At 44.1% G+C, this 22,821-nt stretch overlaps 1 protein-coding gene across 3 annotated transcripts in view; it reads left to right on the top strand.

Moving 5' to 3' along the window:
* The window catches only part of LOC134563470 (adhesion G protein-coupled receptor L3-like), a 694,578-nt gene that overhangs the window by 505,825 nt on the left and 165,932 nt on the right, over positions 1–22,821 (top strand). For all 3 annotated transcript variants that reach the window (XM_063421391.1, XM_063421390.1, XM_063421389.1), the window contains one exon: positions 122–922. In XM_063421391.1, the coding sequence (XP_063277461.1) occupies positions 122–922 (801 nt within the window). The remainder of the gene's footprint in view (positions 1–121; positions 923–22,821) is intronic.

Raw genomic sequence — 22,821 nt, 5'->3', positions numbered from 1 at the left:
TTTCCTCTCATCTCAAGTGTCCTCTGCTCCGCGACTAGAAGCTGTTGAGATGCTTGGGCCAGCCACCCCTGAACTGCCATTAACGTTTGTTTTTCTTTTAAATTCTTTTCCCTTACGACAGTTTTTCTTTGCCCTGGACTGCTGAAAGGAGTTTACCAGAGCGAACACTTATTCGAGTCTGACCACCAGTCAGGCGCCTGGTGCAAGGACCCTCTGCAGGCCTCTGACAAGATCTACTACATGCCCTGGACACCGTACCGGACAGACACGCTGACAGAATACTCCTCCAAGGATGACTTCATCGCCGGGAGGCCAACCACAACCTACAAACTCCCACACCGGGTGGACGGCACGGGGTTCGTGGTGTACGACGGGGCTTTGTTCTTCAACAAGGAGCGGACCAGGAACATTGTCAAGTTTGACTTGCGGACAAGGATAAAGAGCGGGGAGGCAATCATAGCTAACGCCAACTACCACGACACCTCTCCCTACCGCTGGGGAGGCAAGTCTGACATAGACCTGGCCGTGGATGAGAGCGGGCTCTGGGTAATCTATGCAACAGAACAAAACAATGGCAAAATAGTCATTAGCCAGTTGAACCCTTACACGTTAAGGATCGAAGGGACATGGGATACTGCCTATGACAAGAGGTCAGCTTCTAATGCCTTCATGATCTGTGGGATTTTATATGTGGTGAAGTCTGTGTATGAAGATGATGACAATGAAGCCACAGGGAATAAAATAGACTACATATATAACACTGACCAAAGCAAGGATAGCACGGTGGATGTGCCCTTTCCAAACTCCTATCAGTACATTGCTGCTGTGGATTATAATCCCCGGGACAACCTCCTGTATGTATGGAACAACTATCACGTTGTAAAATACTCCTTGGATTTTGGCCCGCTGGACAGCAGAGCAGGTAAGGAGTTTAATACCAAACCAAAAATCTTTCTATATATTTTTTTTAATATTTGTTTTTTGTGTAAAATTGAAGTACACTTTGATCTTACTGATCTGGCTGAGTTTCTGCAAATAAAGCCCCACCATAGACCTATAATGATTATGAAGACATTAATATGTGAAGATTTTTTTTTTTTTGTCTTAGTTGAAATTAAGTGGACAAATGAGTATCTACACACAAGTAGCCTGAAACAGTTTCCAAATGACCATGCTTTTATTCACAGGGGTAGCAGTCTTTTCTCCTGAATCAAATTTCTTTCATACGTCATCAGATCATTTTCCCTTCTGCAGGAATTTTGACAAAACAAAGCATGGAAGAAGTTGTTGTTGCAAACAGCTGGAGGAAAACTGCCTGCCGGTTTAAATTACTTTGTTTTATTAAGCTGAGGGTGTTTTGTCTTTTTAGGGAAGCTAAGACTAATTGAATATGTGGTCATGCACCCACAAGTGTGTGTCTGGAGTCAGGAGGAGAATCAACAAAACCCTCTAAATTCTTGCTTTATTTTATGTAAAGTTTCTCATTAATTTTTAAAGATTTTCATGACTTACTGTGACTTACTATACTTTATCTTAGAGGATCATCTGGTCCCCAGAGTTTTCCCAGCTTTTCGGCTTTTTTTCCTGTTAGTTACTTAGGTGTATTCCCTTACCTTTATCGACTCCATCATAATTTTGCAATTATAAAGTTACCACTTTACTAGTAACAAGACTTGGCCTACACTGTGGTCAAGCTTGTATGATGTTGCAAGAATTTCCAAACAGGATTTGCTCATTTTAAATGGTTGTTACTGTACTGATGTAGTCATAGTATCAGGTAGTTCTTGTGGTGGACTGTGTGCTTTGAAAGGCTGAAAAAGTAAGAAAAAGACAGAATTAATATAATTTGGACAGTATTCAACTCATAACAGCTTTTTCTGAAACATTTTTTGTAAGTAAGAAGCTTGAAAGTGGATGAGTGGATTCAGGGCTTTAGATTGCAAAAGAGAAGTGAAAAGGTTTCTGTTGCTGAGATTTTCTTTTCCTATGTGCAGCATATTACCCATATGTAATGAAAATGGATCAAGAGATGCTGAAAGAAATTGTGGGTATGAAAATCTGGGGAGTGCTGGAATGAAAGGCATAAACTGTGGCAGCAAAATTGTGATTTTTTTTACAAAAATGTAAGGAAGGGGAGAAGAAAATCTTGAAGAAGCAGATGAACAAGAACTGAGTGACTGCTAAGGAGTAGAGATATTTTCAATGATGTTGACCTCTGCAAGATCTCAGATGAGTAAAAAATGAAGTAATACTTCTCATTCTCCTAACTTAATGACAAGCATGTACTTTCTGGGTGGTGGAGTGAAGCAGAGCAATTAGTGAGCTATTGGCTATCCCCAAGGACTGGAAATCAATTCCATCCCTTCCATTTCACAGTTTCTCTTCTTTTTAGTGAATTACTTCCTGGTATTATAATGGACTCTTTGCTGGCGCTTTGCATGTGGTGACCATTGTCAGTAATAGCATCTTTAATACAATATATATTAAATAAAAAGAGGTTTAATCAGTGAAAAACCTAAAAAAAGGGAAAATCCTATTAAAAAAGGAAATTGTTCTCCCTTTTTTTTTTTTTTGCAGTGTAAGATGGTGAAATAGGAGAATAGGTGAAAACCTTGCAGGGGGCTGAAAGTCTGTGAGGTGCAAGGATTTGATTTACCTTTGTGTCACTCTGGTTTGGAGCCCCTTTAGTTTCACTCTGATTTAGATGAGAATTTAGAATCCCCCATTGCATCAGATAGGAAGCTGAAGCAGTTTTTAGCTTTTAATAGTGGGCATGAGAGAGTTAATCTGGTGTCAGGGAATCTGGTGAGCCTTCTCTGATATTCCCTGTGTGCGAATTTTGTGCAAAGCTTTGTAATATGGACAGAAGGCTGAATTTTACCTGCGGTTTTCTTCTCTGAAAATTGTTGGGATTTCCTTTCTGGTAAAACTGCGTAAGGATCCCATTACCTCACTATTTTAGAAGTCGAGGACTTTTGAGAGGTCTACTCTGACAGCAACTGAATTTTTTGATGAGAAAACTTGAATGGGCCAAGATATTTCAAAAAGAAGGAAAAATCATCACTAAGGAAGTTAACTGCTCCATTACCCACACAGCCTGATTAGTGGGAACAATTTTTTATGAATCAATGAAACAGAAGCACTGATTTTGAGTTGAACAGGTGGGCAAATAGTTGCTTGACATCAGGCTTTTTTGCATAGAGGAGCCAGGAGACCAGGTCTGCATGATGCTTTCTGTTCCAAGTTCAGTGCAACTCCTTTTTGGGTTAGCACCAAATTTCATGCTGCATTGCTTTACATGTAACACTAAATATCTGGTTGGCTTAAGCCCAGCTCCTCCACCAAAGAACAGGAACAGAAGCTGATACAACCCTGGGAAAGCAGTGAAGAATTTTTGGTGGGGGTTGTTGTTGGTGTTTTTTTTCTTTTTTTTTTTCTTTTTTCTTTCTTTTTTTTTTTTTTTACACAGTGGATTGTGGATATGTGTTTCTCTTCTCTTCAAAAATCATCAGTATTTCTCCGTATTAGAGCCATGATCAATGCAGGCATGTTCCATGGTGTTACAATTTGAGTAGCAAAATTTGTAAACAATATCAGCTTAATTAGAAAAGAAGGATTGTAAAATTGATGGGTTGAACATATGGGTTGTTGAAAAACAATTAAGGGTGAAGTTTCAGAAGAGCTCTTAAAACCAAAAATTGATCATAACAAGAAAAGTGAAATATTTACTTAAATAGCCAGTAACATATTTGAAATCACTTGCATCATCCATTTCAGGGATATCTAAAATAAAATACAGGTTCTGGGGACTGCAGTTCACCTAGAATCGAACATTTCCAGTCTTTTCCCAAACTGTCTAGAAAGACTGGGAGAAATGAGGAAAGCTGCATTTTAAAGTTTTACCCTGCTCTTTTTTTTTTCCTTTTTGTCTGGGGTTGTTTTTCATTTATCCTAAAAGTGGTTTTGAAAGCAAACACTCCTCAGTGTGTGCAAGTCCCAAGAAATGTATCATTAATGTCTGCCCTCAAGAAGTGAACTTGAAGATACCAAAATCCTTTCAAGTGTATTTTCTTTGAGCTGTTTGGCCTTAAAATGAGCTTTTTGGAGGATGCTTCTTCATAAATGCTCCTGAGTTTTTTGGTTATTTCTTTGTAGCTTTGATTGAGTTTTTGAATTTGAAGTGTTAGTAAGGATAGCTCTGCACCTCTTCTCATTCTTCAAGAAGTTAAACCCAGAACAGTATTAAGCTTTTTTTTTTTTTTTTTTTTTTTTTTTTTTTTTTTTTTAATATGTGTCTTATTAGACATATGCAGAGGTAAACAGAAGGCTGTAGTGACAGGATGAAAATTTTCTGCAGCCTAATCAGTTGATATTCACTAGAGTTACCTGTTTTAATCATCACTCACTTATATGTTCTGTGCAAATAAACACAAGAAAATATCAACAAGACTTCCTCTCCAAAAGGTGAAGTACTCCCATCCTGCTTCCCAGCACTGTGCTGCATACAAACGCACATCTCCCGGATCTGTGCCTCAGCACTCAGCACCTCCCTGGGCAGGCACAGCTCCTGCCTGGACACCAGCCAGGGGTTCCTGGGCATCACAGAGACCACAAGTTCTGTATGAGGTGCCCCAGTGCTGGCAGCTCTTGCCAGGGCTCAGGATATGCTGACTGAACATTTGAGTGCTTAAGTGGGGACTGGAGCCTGTCCCATAGTAGAGAAATCCAGGGAAGAACTTGTTAAGGATCCCTTTTTGCATACTTTGGCCTTAGATGTCCCAGCAGCCAAAGTTACATGGAAAGCCAGTTACATGGGAACCACAGACCTCCTGTTTCCAAGAAGGTGTTTTAAATTATGTCCAGGAGACCCAAGTATTACCATATGGGCTGTTCCATGGATGTGTGAAATTAATAAATAAATATGCCCAGTACACAGGGAAGATGCTGATATGATATGTAGGACTTATAATACAGCCTAAATGTGCTTAAGTGGCTTCCACACATTTCATATTAACACTGTGGTCTGCCATTCTGGTAATCAAATGTGATACAGAAATTACATGGATATTTGTGATATTTTAAGAACCTCAGAGGGTGCATGTTAAACTTTTATCTTCCACATTTTGACAAGTATTGTGGGTTGTTCTCTTGATGTGTGATTGTAAGTATTTTATTCAGTCAGAATGTTTGGGTTGTTTTCTGTTTTTTCTTCTGAAGCAGTTTCTCAATGCAGATAAGGTGAACCATCTGTCCTTATAATATGCTAATTAAGTGCATTTGTGTCTTGGGTAGAAGATGTGGCAGTATAGTGATGAATAAGGACTTTAAACACATATGACACCTCGTTAAAATGTAATTTTCACTTCATAAATCTGAGGCCTTTCTGTTGACAGCTGAGTAATGCAGGTAGTGGGCAGAGGAACTTGAACGTTTCAAAGCTGTCATGTGCTCATATGTAGCTGGGAGTTGCTTCCTGCGCTGCTCGCCTCTGACACCCGACTTCCTTGCCCAGGAATGCATCAAAAGGGCTACAGAACCTTGAATCCCATTTGTGCACAGGATATGAATTGCTGTCACTTCAAGAACCCGTGTGATAAGCAACGTTTGCTGTCTCTGAAGTTGAATTTGTGCTGCATTTTAAAAGGCCGGCTGAGCCTTTCTGATGAGCAGCTTCTCCTGGTGGACAAAGGCCATTTTTCAGGGAGCTGCTGAGTGTTTAATTGCTTCTTCTCCTGTGTTTTTACTTTGCAGTTGCTTTCCTCCCACTGTTATAAATGCATATTATATAATTGGCTTTTTGCACATATTAAAATTAATATCCCATGTGTTATGTTGGGAAGGTTTGCTGTATTCATATAGTTTCTTTCAGTTAAATGGTAAATGTAGTTTTTAGGTTATAGAATGATAGTAAAATAGAAACTATGCTATGTAAAGATGCTTTTGTAATTAGCTCGAGAAATAGAGAAGATAACCAAAGAATTTTTTCCACAGTATCCTAGCTTGATAAGAGATAGCAGCAATGACTCTAAAAAGGCTCTGAGAAAATATTTATGGCAAAGCCCTGTGACTGAATGGAGCCATGAGAAAACCAGATTTATAGATGGAAGGGAGAAGGGGGAGGGAGTTGAGATTAACAAGAACACCTACGATTTGAAAGGAATGTTTGAATCATGTATGTAATGTATGAATATTCAACACACTAGTGTTTTTAAGGGACGAGTCTTTTGTTAAGCAGTGTACCTGAATGGTGAATCCCATGTCAAAGTACCCAGGCGCCTGTAAAAGAATACTTTTGTTCTTATTGTCTTCTGATTGTCTATTTCTATTTTTTTATTAAACTTTTAAATTTTACCAAGTGAACCTCGTTTTTCACACCACCTAGAAGCGTCCCTGACTCTCTCACTCCTGATCCTCCTCATTGCTTACAGTGACAGCTGCTGGTTGCACAGTGTTGCTGGAGGCTTTCAGAGAGAGAAGCTCTTGCTTTGTGCTAAATGTGTAGTGTGACTGGAGCCCTGGCTTTTATCCACCAATATTTGCCCACATATTCATGTTCCATTCAGTCAATGAATATTTCAGTCCCTTTTTGCTATCTGAAACAAAAAGGGATGTCTAAGTTTGGAGGTGAAAAAAGGTCTTTTACAACAAAGCAGGCCTTTCAGCCTACATTTGTTGGGCAGACAGTACCCTAAGCTCAAAGGGACAGGAGGACAGTATTGCATTCATACTCCACTTTTAGGCCTGGTCTGTCTCTTAATTTTTATCCTGTTTTAAATTTGTTCTCTTTGTAAAGCAGTGTTTGAGTAAAAAATTATCAAAAAGCATCATACCACACTAGACTTCTGAAATGAGGGGTTTCTGCTTTCTGTCTGGAAAGCTGGAGTTTGAGCTCTTTTGTCTACCTTCTCACAAAAAAACCTTTAAAAAGTGCAATATTCCTCAGCTTCAAAATTATCCCTTTGCAGAGTGTGTCATAAATATTAATACTGCTTGGTTAGTACAGTGGGAGGAACTTCAGTGTCTCTCCAATACAAATAAATATGTGGTTGCTCCTTTTTCCTAAATAAAACTACCATGGAACAGCAGATAACTTTACCAGAGTTGTAGCAGCCTTTCCTCTTCCTCAGTTCACTGCTCCTGTTCTGAGGCACCTATTTAAACCCCCTTGAGAAAATGGTACAGCAGATCTAACTCATCCATGAGCTAAACTGGGATACTGCTCTATCCTCGTAGGTCAGTTGTTGCCATTGCCTATATCCATGGGCTGGGGTCCTGTTCCCATAGGAGTGCTTGGGGACTGGGCTGATGGGCAGCCAGGATGGTTGAAACAGGGGAAGGGCAGGAAGACACCAAATGATTAAGCTAAAACTTCACTTTCAAGCTTCAAAACAAAAGGAGGCCTGAGGCTTCGGCACTTCATAATCCTGTCAAACACCATGAGGGGGAAAAGGACCTTGACAAGAATGTGCCTGAAAAGCTGAGACAGCTGTTTCTGGCAGCAAGCATGGGATGCAGATAGGGGGGTAATTGCATTGGGAAAAGGGGCTTTTCCTCTTCTGCAGCGAGCTCCTCAGTGTGAGGAATCAGCCTGAGTAGTGATTTGTTGTTATTTCATTGAGTTCGAGACCACCGAGTCATGCTGACATCAACCATGGCTTATCAGTCCTGTGCAAGTACTTTGCACTGAACCCAGCTGCGAATGTGCCAGCACTTTGTGTTAGAGCTGTTTGCCAGCAGCAGGGAGCAAGAGCTGACACATTGCAAATGTCCAAGGCTGCTTTTTGCAGGAGAAAGGGACTACATTGTGTACTAGAGACAGCCTTTGAGTGTTGGGTTTTTAAACATGATTCTGGTGATTAGTCCATCATTTATCTCTTGGCCAGCAGATTTAGCTGGCTTGTGTGCAGTGATGGGGGTCTGCATGGGATTGGGGGTTTAGCCCAAGAAAAGACTCCTGGATGGTCCATTTTTGAGTTGTTGCCTCTGCCAGCTCCTTTCCTCCCAGCCCAACCAAGATTATAATCTGCTAGGCTGTTTCTCAAGACATTACCCTCTCAATGTAGGTTATATCTGTGCACCTCGAGGCCCTGTGTGGTGCAAACACCTTCTGCTCCTTGAGGTTCTGCTGTGGCCTGGCTGTAGAGCCACTAGCCTGGCTTGGAACAAGGTTATCCTGGATTTGTTTTTTGGCTACTGCATTTCTGAATTGAGCAGCCTTTATTCCTGTTCCCCACTGAAAATACTTCCACCACGGTAGCTCACAGGTCTGGATTGCTCTCCTCCCTCATCTGCCACTGATTGTTTGTTCTGAAAATGACTAGTGTAATATTTTTAGCAACACTAATTAAGAATCTTCTCCTAAAGTCTAATTCAATGCTGCTAATTAACTTCTTCGATGCCACCAGCACTCTGCGGTGCTGCTGTGACAGGTTTCCTTTCTTTGTGTTTTGTTGGTTTTTTTTTTTTTTTTTTTTTTTTTTTTTTTTTAAACTGAGAAAGCAGATATGGATGCCCTGCCATATTCTGCTTTAGAGTCAAAGCAAGGAGGGGAGGTGTTGGATGCCCTTCTTTCTGCCTTCATACTCAGGTTAAAGAGTAAGGAGCTCTTTAGGAGTCAGCTACAAAATTCCTGACGCTTTAGGGGAGTCTTTAAAGAGCCTTCCCTTGACTTCAGGCAGTTGTGGTGATGTCATTAGCAGGTCCCCATCTTTCAGATGCTGCAGCAAGTCAACTTTCCAGAGGTATATCAGTGCTGATAAAAAGTACCCCAAGGCATGTATGAGGAATGGAAGGGTCAGCATTATCCTCATAAATCCAGCTGAATTCTCATAGTAGGGTTGGATTGGATCGATTAGTGATAGGAAAGGGAATTAAGGTTGAAGGGGCAAAAAAATCTTGGTGGCTAGTTGGAAGATCTCCACATTCAGGGAGAAATGGGACCAGCCATGAAGGGCTGTAAAATGCTCCTGAAAGGGGAACACAGATTCCAGAAAGAAAGAAGTAGTAAGCACTTCAAAGCACTCCTTCTCAAAGTGCATTTTGTTATTAGCAACTACACTAAATCAAGAGTTGAGTTGTGAAAAAATGAAGAATGGAATTGTTGATTTCTTTCAGGTGAGTCCACCAGGTGTGCAAAAGTAAAGGTTGATAAAATGAAAAACTTTCTGGGACAAAATCCCAGAAGAGTTTCAGCTTAGCTTTTATTCAGATAAATCATCTAAAGCTGATGGGAGTTTGGGCTAGAGGCTTCAGGAGTGAGTCTGCACTGAATTGCTGTTTGCCCTGGAAGGAATTGCATTTTGCCAGTGAGAGTTTTTTTTACCTCCTGATTTGTGTCTGAAGCATCCAAAGAGAATATAAGCTGGAATAGTGTAAGAAAATTGTAAGCTGGAACAAATGGTGAATATCCATATGAATTTGAGTTGCAATTTTAAGTTCTCTTTTCATATGTTTTTATATATGCCTACATATTATGGGATTCAAAAAGACTCATGAGGGGAGAAAAAAGGACAAGAAAAAAATTAACTAGTTTTGAAAATTAAAGAGGATGAGTGTGATGATCCTAGAAGCTGCCCTCCAACAAAGTGAATGTAGCCTTTTGCTAGATAATAAATTGGATTTTTAAAAAAATCCTGTTAACGTTTACAGAATTACATAAATGTGCCCAGAAAGTACTGTTGTATTTTATAGATCAGATCATCACAGACAAACTGGACTGCTTTTAAAAATTACTTTTTTCAGTTACATGAGAAAAAAAGCACCACAGCATGTAAAGAATATTTTATCTGTAGAGATATTAGTAAAATTGTCATCATGTTTTCGAAGACTTCTCAGACTATGTATTTTGCATACCTAGTATGTGTCCATCCTATCGTTATTTTAAAAAGTAAAAATATGTGAAGAACTGAAATCAAAGGCTCAGGAATGGATGTATGGTTTCATGGGTATTAACTAATTTATGATCCAAGCAAATGGACTAACAGATGAGGGATTAAATCCATGGAGGTGCCTGCATTCAGAGGTGCAGACAAGAAGGGGTGTAGGAGAGGCAGTACCTGGGAGCATGGGTCATCAGAGATACCAGCACAAAATTAAATTAAATCCTCTGCATGAAATGCTGACTAGGTTGTCTAAAAAGGATCTTGGGAACTGGTGAACCTGTGGAAGACAAAAGAATGCTAAAAGAGGCTGGAAAATGGGTGGAAATCTGAGTAATATGACATGACAGCAAAAAAAAATTGTTGCAGCGATCACCTCTGGATAAGGACAGCAAAGAACAGGGACTCTGATCCCTTGAGAACAAAGAACTTGAATCATATTTGTTTAAAAAAATATATCTCCTGGTGGCTTCTCACTGCTGCTGCTGGATCTGAGTCAGGTGTGGGGCAGAACTGCAATTAAAGGTGCATGATTGTTCATACCCACCATGGGCACTGAGCAAAGGAGCAGCAGGGAAGAGGGAGAGCCATCCATTCAGGTGACTGTGGTTATCTTCATGGCATCACCAGGGCTTTAGGAGACAAGTCATCAAATGTTTTTAAAAGCCTTATTTTTAGCCTGGTAAGTGTTGGTGGTTTTTTCCTTTGCTTTTGGGGTTTGAATCTTTCAGTCTTATGTTTTCTATTCAGGTTTTCTCTTTGACAGTGCACTGGAAAATCTCAGATAGAAAATGAGTGAGGGCCAGGCAGAAAAGTTTCCCATGTGCACACATGACAATAGGCATTGTACTCTAGAAAAATTAAATGTCACCAGCACTGGAAATTTGGCCCAGGATCAGGAGGAAGGCCTGCCTTCTCAGGTGATGCAAACAGTGGGTGTGCTTCCAAAAAGGATCAGGAGGAAGTGGTTTTAATAGATACACAGATGAGACTTCTTTGTTGCTACTTTTCTTGGTTATTCCATGCATTTGCATACTTTTTCTGTAGTTTTATATCATTGCATCTGTAGATCACTTAAATCGCTTCAGGGCAGATTTTTGAAGATGTGTGGATGTTTATTTTCTCTCTATGAGCATCCAGATCCCTTTAAAAAAAAGTTTAAAAAATCCCTTAGGCCAAGCTATTATGTTTCCTTCAGTCTTCACAAAATATTATCTTTGTTCTTCTAAGTTATTGGCTTTTTAAAATGCATTGTATCTCTCATGTGGCAGACCTGAAAATAATGGCCAGTCAAGCACTTTTTCTAATTCACAAACATCTTTCTCATTTCCTCTATCTCAGGAAAGCATGTCAGTAGATAGACTTTAAGGTCATATCCATATTGTTGCTCCAAAAATTGTTTCTACCAAACATGTTGTTTTTTGGTTTTTTTTTTCACATTGTCACAGCACATGCAGGTGGCCTGGCTGTTATGAAGACTGCTGGTTTGTGGCTACCTGTGCCACACCTGCTGTTTGCCCTGTCTCACCTGAGATGGTGTTGATATTTAGGTAGTGTTGGCCAGACCTGCATCCCTGTGTTGTGTTGCAAGAAAAGCAAGTCAGGGATGATCCACAGCTGTCTTCCAGCCCTCACAGGGAGCCATGGGCACAGGCCTCTCCAGGCAAGAGGGATAAAGGAAATGGAACACAACCTGAGCTGGTAGGTACAAAATTGGCAACTTCATCAAACATTACTTTGATGATTACATTTGATTGCTGTTTACTTTTTAACCTGGGAGCTGGCTGCAGAAAGAGCAGATGGTTATAGGCAGGGTGGGATTGGGAGAAGGACATGCAAGCTGTCCCGATACCAGGCATGCTCAACTTCCCATCAGCAACAGACATCTTGACCTTTGGTATTTTGTCAGAAGTCTTCTTTCTTTTTCCTGCACCACTGTCAGCTCAGACTCAATGTGCAGAGAAAACAGCTGAAGGATTGGAGAGGGAGGTGTGGAGTTTGGAGGGTTTCTGCCTTTTATTTTTTTTTTAAGGCTCTCACATCCATCTTTTAAAGTGCTTTTCTACAGCAGCTGGAACTGAAGAGAGGGAGATAGGAGTCCCTCATTCCTAGGGCTGGGGCTTGCAGTAAGCATCTGAAACTGCAAAACTCGCTCCACAGGGACTGGGAGTCGGCCTCCCTTGGAAAGCTCATTCTGTCAGTCAAGATCAACTTGAGCTGTACCAGTGATATCAGTCTCAAAACCTTTCATAGGTCCATTGGGTAAAATTTTGGTTTTTAACTGGGTGAATGGCAGCACTTTTAATGCCATTAAAGCCAAGAAGACCATGTGCTTGTGTATCAGTCCCATTGCCAGGCCTTGGTCCAGATACCTCCACTTGCCTCAACTGTCTCAAAGGTCACCTCTGGCAATAACAGTAAAACTAAAGCAAAAATGGGATTCCATTGATTAAAAAGCCAACAGTGGAGACCCTTTGTTTCTCCTGTGTGAACACTGATGAGTCTGAAGCACAAGTGAGTTGGCATTCATACCCAGAAAATGAATCACAACAGTTGTTTGCATTGGTTTTTTTGGAGAAGGAATATTAAAACCCAAAGTTTGATTTTATTAGCATTGTGAAAAGTGCGCAGTCTAACAGAAGTCTGTTTTTTTAGTAGTAGTATGTAGTAGTAGTAGTAGTGGTAGTAACAGAAGTTTGATTTTTTTTTTTTGTTTGGAAGTACTGTGTTTTGCATCAGCAGCAAATAGATAAAAGCTTTCTGCAACTTGTTTCATTTATCGCTAGAGAGCATTTGATGCTACTGCTTCCTCCATATAAAGTAAAAGCCTTAATAAAGCAATAATAAGCTTCCATAGTTATTACTAAATTGTAATGAATGTCTAAACAAACTCACAGATGTTTTTTAGTCTTTCATATAATGCGGGTGTATCTTCTTTACTCCAGGCTCCAGAATCATTCTTTTTTTTTTTGGTTTGCTCCCAGGAAGACCAGGTGATTAAAAAAACCCAAACAAAATAAACCATAAACCATGTGTCAGCAGTGTGCCCAAAGCAAGTCCAGCAAAGGACCATAATGATGATAAAGGGATTGAAGCATCTCTTTATGGGGATGGGCTGAGAAGCTATGAGTATCCAGCCTGGACCAGATAATCCAAGGGATCTTACTGATAGGTATAAGTACATGATGACAAGTAATAAAGAAGATGGAACCAGACTCTTCTTACAGACAGATAGTGGAAAAGCTTTTCTATTTTTTTCCTATGAGGGTGGCAAAGCACTGGTACAGATTGCCCAGAGAGATTGTAGAATCTCCATCCTTAGAGATACTGGAAATGAGATTGGACACTTGTTATGGGCTCTTGCTGCCCTTCAGCTGGGCTAGGTGATTTCCAGAGTTTCCTACCAAGCTCAGCTATTTTACATTTCAGTGGTATATTTGATGCAGCAAATGAGGAGACTGTTCTGTGGTTATAAGAGCACTAATCATCCTGCACATTGAGCAGCTTGAAGTGAGAGCAGACCATCTGCTTGTTTCTGCTGCAGAACCGAGCAGCTATTAAATGATGACTTTTGCTCACTAATAACATCAAATGAGTTTTTAACATGTACACAAGAAGAGGAAAGCAGAGGAACTTGTTATTTGCTATGGGTTCGCCTGAAGCAGATTTCCCATGTTAAAGCACTTAAAAGCAAATACAGAATTGATGATGTATTTGTAGATTTTAAACCTGAATTATGTCCAGTTGTTGTAATAATGTAAATTATCTGAGTCATCCTCAGTGTAAAGCAGTAAATATAACCTGCACATTCAGACACACTTCTTTTTTTTTTCTTTCTCTCTCCCCTTTGCCATTAATATTTTGTCTCCCTGGAGAGATGTTTTCAACATATTATGTGCAATAGCATACTGTGCTTGTGGTATTCCTGGATTTCATTACAAAGAAGCCTGAAGACTGTACCGCTTCTCCTCTGCCTGTGATACTAGGTTGGAAATTGCTTGGAGCAACAACAGCAAGTGCCAACAGAGAGCTGTATTAATTATTTGGAATGTGTCTCTTAAGAGGAATCAACTGCTTTTATTGCAGAACGAATATTACTTGAAATGGGAAGGTTATTCTAACTGTTATCATAATCTATGTGTCATTAACTTTCCATGTTTAGAAGAAGTGCTGCGGTGCCTCAAAAGAACCACTGGGGGTCGCCCCGAGCCAGCCCAAGCACCGGGACAAGGCGCAGCCCAAAGCCAGCCCGCTCGCCGCGACGGCGAAGCGGCTCCGACAGGTGCAGGACCCCGTAGGAGCTTATGAGGGGATTTAAAAGCGGCTAGGCAGAGGAAGGAAAGGAGGATCCAGCGAACAGAGCAGCAGAGAGTTTATTAACTCAACTCTGAGCCGTTTTCTGGACCCAGACTTTGAATCAACACAGGGTTTTAAGGGGAGCCAAGAAGGTGGGGAGAAGGGGGTGGGGTTTGCCGCCTCCAGCCAATGGTTTACAGTCTCTAGGGAGAACAGAGGGGGAAAAGGGTGCTTCGGACCAATTAAAGGTAACTGGGAGGGGAAAACTCAAGGCGGGAAAGATAACTGACAATTAACCGAAGGGAACAGGTGCAGACACCTCGTGATGGAGGAGAGGGACAAAGGAATATTAATTAGGGGGGGAAGGTAGGGGTACATAGAACTGAACCTTTACAGACAACTAAATCTTACATAAAACAGTAAACTCAAAAAACGTGCACTGCCACATCTCCCCCTTTTCTTTTAATTAAGATGAAAAAGGCTGCGGTGGGTCAGGAAGGTATTCGGATTCCGGATAGCCTTCGGAGCCTTCTAAGTCCATTTCGTCAGGGTCATCTGACACCGCAGTGTAATTAACTTCTGGAGAGGGGGAAGAAGTGGCACTGGAAATCAATTTAAACATCATCTTTCTAATTAGTCCGAAGGCCACCAGGATTAATAAAATGATGAACATAAATAACAAAATGGTCCTCAGAATGGATCCTACCCATCCAGAGAGCCCCCAGCCACTGAAGATGTTATTTAACCAGTCCAATGTTTCCTTTTTTATCTGCCCGACCATATCTTGCATCTGCCGCAAGATCTGCTTGGTGTCCTCGGCCCGGCTCGACAAGTTAAAACAACATAGACCCTCGAACTCCTCACAGGTATGCCCGTGGAGGAGCAAGAGGTAATCTATGGCCGCCCGATTTTGGAGGGTGGCTTGCCTCGTTAAATCCTCATCTTGCAGGAGGTTATATAGGGCCTTGGAAGTCATCTTTGACTGTTTGGCCACCCAACACTCTAGATGAGCCAATTCCCCCATATTTTTGGCAATTGAAACCCAGGGGGCAAATATAGTAACTGCGACTCCTTTAGACTTACTCCAATGTACAATTTCTGAATCGCAGTTTGGGTCCAAATTCTTCAAATCTCTTTTAGAAATAGCCGATTTATGTGCACCGTTTTTCTTTTGCTCCCAATCCATAATTTGGGTTTTGTTAGGTGAAAACAGTCCCAATTTCCCTAAGGTGCACGGACCTCCTGAAAGGTGAGAGGGGATGCCTGCCCAAGCATGGGTCCCGCAAATCAAAAAAACACCTTTTGGCAATTTTTTGGGGTGATTGTAAACTTGAGGGGGAAGTGCTCCTTTGGCCATTCCCTGACACCATGATCTGGCGTGATATAGGGAATTTGACTGAACCACATTTTTTGTCTTGGGGTTAAGGGCATTTGCCTCATTGGTGAAGTGGATGCAAAACCGGGCTTTGGCTGAACCAAGGAGTTCCAGCTCCTGGGGTTCATCTTTTGAATTCTCTAATCGGAAAAAGAAATTCCTCCAACTAATAAAAGGACTAACACGGGGCCTGATTTTATCCAAACGGCGGGCATATTAGAGTAGTCTTTCGGGCAATTCATGTTTTTGAAAAGGGATCCCCACGAGGCAGGAGGAGATCAGGTCCGAGGCACTGGCCTGGTTTAGGCAGATGTGATCCTGGCCTAAGGACCCCGCCAGCGTGGTCCACACATTCGCATCGGGCTGTGGCACAAACCAGGCTTGACTGGTTGTCAGGAGGCTGATGATCACGATGATGAAATGTATGGTCTGCATATTCGGTCTGGGTGGGCAGGACCTATAAAACAAACTTAAAAACACAAATCATGAGGTCTCATAAAAACAGGCTGAGGGGGAGTCGTTTTCCCATTCCCAGATGGTGTCAAATGGGGGCGTTTTGGAACACTTTCTTCGGTGGCATAGTGCCGCTGAAGCTACCTGTGGGACTCTTCCTTCTCTCTTTCTCCTCTTTTGGATGTAAGGTTTGACCCATTTTGCCGGGATCCACTTTAACCCCCCATCAGTGAGGACGCAGGCGTACCCACGCCTCCACGTCACTAGGGCAAAGGGACCCTCAACTTTTCCTGAGTCAGGGGACCTTACCAAAACGGGCGGGTGGCGCTCAACTTTCCAGTCGGTGTTGTACTGGAAATGCCTGACAATAGGCGGATTAGGATTTTCAAAGGAGCAATTTAAAAAGTTTATGACATACAAAGCCCTGGCCAACCTGACGGAAGGTGTCTCAGTTTTTAGCACCTGTTGTTGTTGTTGGAGGACCCGTTTGATGTTTTGGTGGGTCCTCTCTACAATCGCCTGGCCTGTGGGGGAGTGGGGGATGCCTGTCTTATGTTCCACTCCCCATTGCTGCAGGAAATCCGCAAGCTCCTTAGATTTGTACGCTGGTCCGTTGTCGGTTTTGATCCCCTTGGGGATGCCCATAAATGAGAAAGCCTGGAGCAAGTGTTGGATAACATGATGGGCTCTCTCCCCTGCGTGCGCAGAGGCATAGACAGCACCGGAGAAAGTATCCACTGAAACATGAACGTATTTAAGCTTTCCAAATGATGTAACGTGGGTGACATCCATTTGCCAGAGCTCACAGCTCTCTAACCCTCTGGGGTTGACTCCGGCATGCAATGTCGGCACTGCATGGGACTGGCAGGATGGGCACGAGCCGACAATTGCCTTAGCCTGCTGACGTGTGAGGTGAAAGCGTCGGGCAAGACTAGGCGCATTCTGATGGAATAGCTGATGGCTGAGTTTTGCCTGCTCAAAAACATCAGGCAAGGGGGCTATTGCCACTGGGGCAGCAAGGGCATCAGCCCTTCTGTTTCCCTCGGCAACGAACCCAGGCAAATCAGTATGTGACCTCGTATGCATTACATAGAAGGGATGCTCTCGGTGGGATACAAGCTTGACTAGCTTCGAGAGCTGCTCATATAGAGCTGTGTTAGACACCTGTTGCAAAATGGCCTGATCAGCTCTAGATACCACCCCCGCAACGTATGCGGAGTCGGTAACTAAATTGAAGGGTCCGGGGAACCTCTCAAAGGCTCTGACGACAGCGGCCAACTCGGCAATCTGAGGAGAACCCTCAACAATTTCAATATCTGCATCCCACTGCCGAGTTTTGGGATCCTCCCAAGTCATTACTGACTTGTGAGAAGCCCCGGACGCGTCAGTAAAAACGGTCAGAGCATCAAGGGGTCTCTTGCTCTGGACACTCTTTAATGCCAATCTAAAAATCACTTCTGAATTGAACAATTTGTGAGCCGGCCGATGAATTGAGATTTGTCCCGTAAAGGAATCTAGAGCAAATTGCAATGCTTCATTTTCTTGAAGCAGGTGTTCTAACATAATTTTGGTTAATTGGCCCGTTGACAATCTAATTGGTATGTGAATGTATTCGAAGTCACAACCAGCCAGATCCCACATCCGCGTTCTCGCTTTGCGGATCAGCTCAGCCATGTGCTCTTGTGGCTGTGTCATCCTCTTGGGCCGGTGGTGGCTGAGAAAGATCCACTCTATAATAAGGAGACGGTCTCCTCTGCCTTGGCCCTTGGTGTCATGTGATTTATTTGGGTCCCATTGAAAAATGATCCCATGAAGATGTGGCAGCTTACCCATTATGATGAACCTGAAGGGTAGCTTGGGATCACACCTGTGTGCTTGCCTTGATGACATTGCCTCTTGGACTTTCTCCAACGCTGCTTTTGCCTCTGCAGTAAGTACCCTGGGAGAACTAAGCTCCTCTCCCCCTTTCAAAAGATTGAAAAGAGGTGCTAGGTCCTCAGTAGTCAGACCCAGCCAGGGCCTTACCCAGTTCAAAGCACCGCAGAGCTGATGGGCATCGGCAAGGGTACGGACGGTAGTCCGAATGTCCAATTTTTGAGGAACAACGGTCCTCTTTCCAATTTCTAGGCCCAGGTACTTCCAAGGCGGCATCTTCTGAATCTTATCGTCCTGCAGTTTGAACCCTGCAGCAACTAACGAACTTGTTACGAGGTCAAGCGCTCGTGAAAGTTCATTGTCCGTCGGCGCGCAAACGAGGATGTCATCCATGTAATGATGGATGATAACCCCCTCCGTGGCTGCGCGCACAGGGTGCAGCAAGGAAGAGACAAACTGCTGACACATCACTGGGGAGTTCTTCATTCCCTGAGGGAGAACTCTCCAGTGATATCTCTTCCTTGGGGCCGCTCAGTTGATGGAAGGGACTGAGAAGGCAAAACGTGGTGCGTCGTCCGGGTGCAGTGGAATTTGGAAAAAGCAATCCTTGATGTCAATAACAGCCAATTTCCAATTTTGGGGTAGCATGGTGGGGGACGGCATCCCTGGTTGTAGGGACCCCATGTCTTCTATCACATTGTTAATTTGTCGGAGGTCATGGAGGAGGCACCATCGCTTTTTGTCACTCTTGCGAATGACAAAAACTGGCGAGTTCCATGGGGAGTTGGTCTCTATGATGTGCCCCTTCTGTAACTGCTCCTCCACGAGCTCCTCAAGCGCCTTCAATTTTTCTATGGGCAGCAGCCAATGTTCGACCCAGACTGGTTCATCTGTTTTCCAAGTCAGTCTCAGGGCCGGGCGCTTCTCAGTGACCGCTATTGAAAAATCCTGTGGAGGGTCTGGAATGCAAATTGTGACCCCCCACTGAGACATGAGATCTCTCCCAAACAGGGGCCGCTCATAATCTAAAACAAAAGGACGGGTAGAAGCCAATTGTCCTTTTGGTCCCTCAAATTTTACCACGCCTTTAGATTGTTTCGCCGATTTAAACCCACCTACACCGCGGATGTTTGCAGGCGCGTCCTCTAATGCCCAATGTGACGGCCAGTCCTTAATGGGTACTATTGTCACATATGCCCCTGTGTCAAAAAGCAACGGTGTATTTACTGACTCATCCCCTAGTGTCATCTTACACATAATGATGGGCTTCTGTGTAGTGACACGATGCACAGTATTTACAGAAAAGGTGTAATGGTCGGGATCCCCATAGGGAAGGGCCTGTGCAACAATTTGTCCTTTTGGGACAAATGTTGGGGGATGAGTAGTACGCAGCCAGATCATGAGGGCCCTGGGATTGTTATAGAGTGTCCCAGGAAGCACCTCAATCTCTTGCGGAGTGTATTTACAATCGCCGATGACGATGAACTTACCTCCTCTCGCCAGTGGCCAGTCCTTCAGCTCCTTCGGGTTGAGGGTGACTTGATGCCAAGCCCGATCCCGTAGGTGCAGACCCTTGGTAAGGTGCAACCTGAAAGGGTCATAGAGAGAGGAAGTGGTTACTATTGGTTTAGCTGAGTCCCAAGCAGGATTTAAAAGTGTCCAGTCCGGTAGTTTCATGTCATTCCAGCGACCCCCAAAGGCGTCTCTCCCATTGTGGTCCACCCTGTTGGGGTCATCACGCCGGGCAGACCTGCGCTCCCCATTCAGTTTTTTTGGTCGCTGCGGGAGGGCTGCGGTGTTCCTGGTGGTGTAGCTGGCATCCTTCTCCCTTTAGGTCTGTTGGGGCATTCGTGCGCGAAATGCCCCTCTTCTTTGCAGAGAAAACAGCATCCACGACGAGCAGGGCGGTGTTGCGGTTGTGAACGATGAGTGGGGTGTTCTGCCACACGCACAGACCTCGCAGGAGTTGCAGGTGGAACTGGAGCAGGTGGATTTTGACGCGCGAGGAATGGGACCTTCATTTGACAGACTTGTAACATTGATTGAAGAGTGCGTGGAGGGTCTAAGGGAAGACTCAGAATAGCTTGTCTACACAAATAATTAGCATTAACAAAAACAAGGTTTTCCCTGATCTTCACCCTTGCACTCTCGTCTGGCACCTGCACTTCTAGAGCCCTAGAAAGTTTCTCAACAAAAGCTACAAAAGGCTCTGAAGGTCCCTGCTTAATGGTGGTGAAAGGTGGTAGAGGTGCGTGTGGCTGTAATGTAAGAAATGCCTTACATGCAATGTCTTTGACAACTGATAATACTGATGGAGGAATTAAAATGGCTTGGGCATCGGGGGAACTAAAAGAGCCCTCTCCACTGAGTAACTCAACAGAGAGAGGGTTCCCCTGCTCGTCAATTGCCGGGAATGGCAATGTTGGAATGGCTTCCCGCAGTGCTTGCTTAAAGGCGGCTTCCCAGAGGGTGAACTCTGTGCCGTTCATTAAGCAAGCAAAAAGCTGTCTTAAGTCTGCGGGGATTACTGTGACCCCTGCTAAATCTGCTGTTAGGAGGCCCCGGAAGTATTGACTCTCTCTGCCAAATTCCTTGTGCGCCTTACAGAGCTCTCTAATAATGTTTTGAGAAAAAGGATGCCAATTAGCTTTTTGAATGTCACCCCCCCCGTGTCTTTCTGTAGGTGACTGGCGCTGCAGAGAGGTGTACTTCCTCATTCCCATCACTATTTTCTACTGGTTCCGAATCATGGGAACCAGAAGAAAAAGCATGGGAATTTTGCTGTCAAGATGGCCTCCTTCCGGGGCGGGGAGATGCAGCCGGCTCCGCCCTAGGGGTGGAGTGATGGGCGGAGCGAGAATGGGGTGGAGCCCTGTGGGAAATGGGAGGGGTAGTGGGAGGAGTTGAGGCGGGATGAATGGGAGGGGCTTGCCAGGAGGTGGGAGGAGTAGTAGGAGGAGTAGGGGGAGGAACAGGGGTGGGACGAGAGGGCGAGAACTTTTGGAGAAGGGGAGGGGTTGTGGGAGGAGTTGGGGAAAGAAAGGGGTTGGGTGGGTAGTGAGGGGAGGGGGGATAGAAGGAGTTGGAGTGAAGGGGAGGGGGGGTAGGAGAGAAAGGATTCAGGGGAGAAGAAGAAGATGTCGACCCTGAAGATCGACTGCTACCATTTTGTGGATCACAGGCACCATTTTTTGGAGCCTGTGACTCACTCAAAGCAAACTTAACTCTGGGCTTAACTGTAGGGGAAGATGGGGGAAGGTAAGATCCTCGAGCCACGTGGCCATGGTGCCTCGAGGAATCCTCAGCAGTCTGGCCAAGACTGCTGAGTCTAGACGGCAAGGTATTTTGTAGTAAGCGTGGGCTAGCAGCCCTCTTCAAAATTCCTTTTTTAGGGACAGAGGGACTGGTATTGGGGTGAGGGGGAACTGGGGTAGATTCCTTAACCCGTGGCTTTTCTTGCCCCTTTTTTTGTTTTGTAATGAACTTTAGTTTTGAGATCAAAAACATGAGATCTTGGACCTTTTTGTCTTTCGAACTTTCTGCATGGACCAATTTCCTCTCTGCAGCCTCCCAGAACTGGGAGCTGCGAACTGCCACCTCAGAAGTATTTGGAAGGTGCAAGAAAAGCCACAGAATCAATCTCTTTAAACAACCCTTAGAAAACTGAACTTTCTGAACTTGTAACATTGAAACACAAACGTAATAAACTCCTTTCTGTGCAGAGCTCAGAGACGCACCCATTCTCTTTAAGTTAGCAGAATCTGCACACTCCAAAGACCAGACAAAGTAAAGATCACAAAGAAAAAGTAAACTGCCACGTGCTTAAAAACCGGCAAACAAAAACACACTCACTAGCAACCGCAAGACCACCGGTGCACGGCACGAACTTCAAAACTACCTCCGATCGCAAAAAAAAACGAAACCAAAAGAAAAAAAATCAAAACGCCAGGGATTTCCAAACCGGGAAGAAGAGCCCCAAAACCCAGCTCCCAGGGCCGCGCGACCACAGACCGCGGGCTTAGCCCACACGGAACTGCTATACCGAAAGCCCCCCTCGCGGTAAAAGGGGGTTTTATACTTACCAAACCTGGCACGGGTGCAAAAAGCCGGTCTTCGGGGGTTCCTCTGCTGTGGGAAGACGCCGAGCAGAGTGCGATACAAGGCGCTGCCTTCCCGTCCTCGGGGAGCAAGTCCTCAGAAGAGGCAGCTCACACTGAGGCTGTGTGACGTCCAGGAGTTCTTTTTGGGGGGTCGGCTCCTGGTCCGAGCCCCGCTAACTCCGTCCGTGGGGAGGGGGTCCGTCCCTGCCCCACGTTGGGCGCCAGACGCTTTGCCACGGTGCCTCAAAAGAACCACTGGGGGTCGCCCTGAGCCAGCCCAAGCACCGGGACAAGGCGCAGCCCAAAGCCAGCCCGCTCGCCGCGACGGCGAAGCGGCTCCGACAGGTGCAGGACCCCGTAGGAGCTTATGAGGGGATTTAAAAGCGGCTAGGCAGAGGAAGGAAAGGAGGATCCAGCGAACAGAGCAGCAGAGAGTTTATTAACTCAACTCTGAGCCGTTTTCTGGACCCAGACTTTGAATCAACACAGGGTTTTAAGGGGAGCCAAGAAGGTGGGGAGAAGGGGGTGGGGTTTGCCGCCTCCAGCCAATGGTTTACAGTCTCTAGGGAGAACAGAGGGGGAAAAGGGTGCTTCGGACCAATTAAAGGTAACTGGGAGGGGAAAACTCAAGGCGGGAAAGATAACTGACAATTAACCGAAGGGAACAGGTGCAGACACCTCGTGATGGAGGAGAGGGACAAAGGAATATTAATTGGGGGGGAAGGTAGGGGTACATAGAACTGAACCTTTACAGACAACTAAATCTTACATAAAACAGTAAACTCAAAAAACATGCACTGCCACAAAGAAGAGATTAACAACCCTGTAAATTGGTACAGTAAAT

Source organism: Prinia subflava, chromosome W (genome assembly GCF_021018805.1).
Source record: "Prinia subflava isolate CZ2003 ecotype Zambia chromosome W, Cam_Psub_1.2, whole genome shotgun sequence".
NCBI classification, from domain to species: Eukaryota; Metazoa; Chordata; class Aves; order Passeriformes; family Cisticolidae; genus Prinia; species Prinia subflava.
Note: the sequence above shows the minus strand (reverse complement) of the source record. Positions and strands in the feature narration are given on the sequence as shown.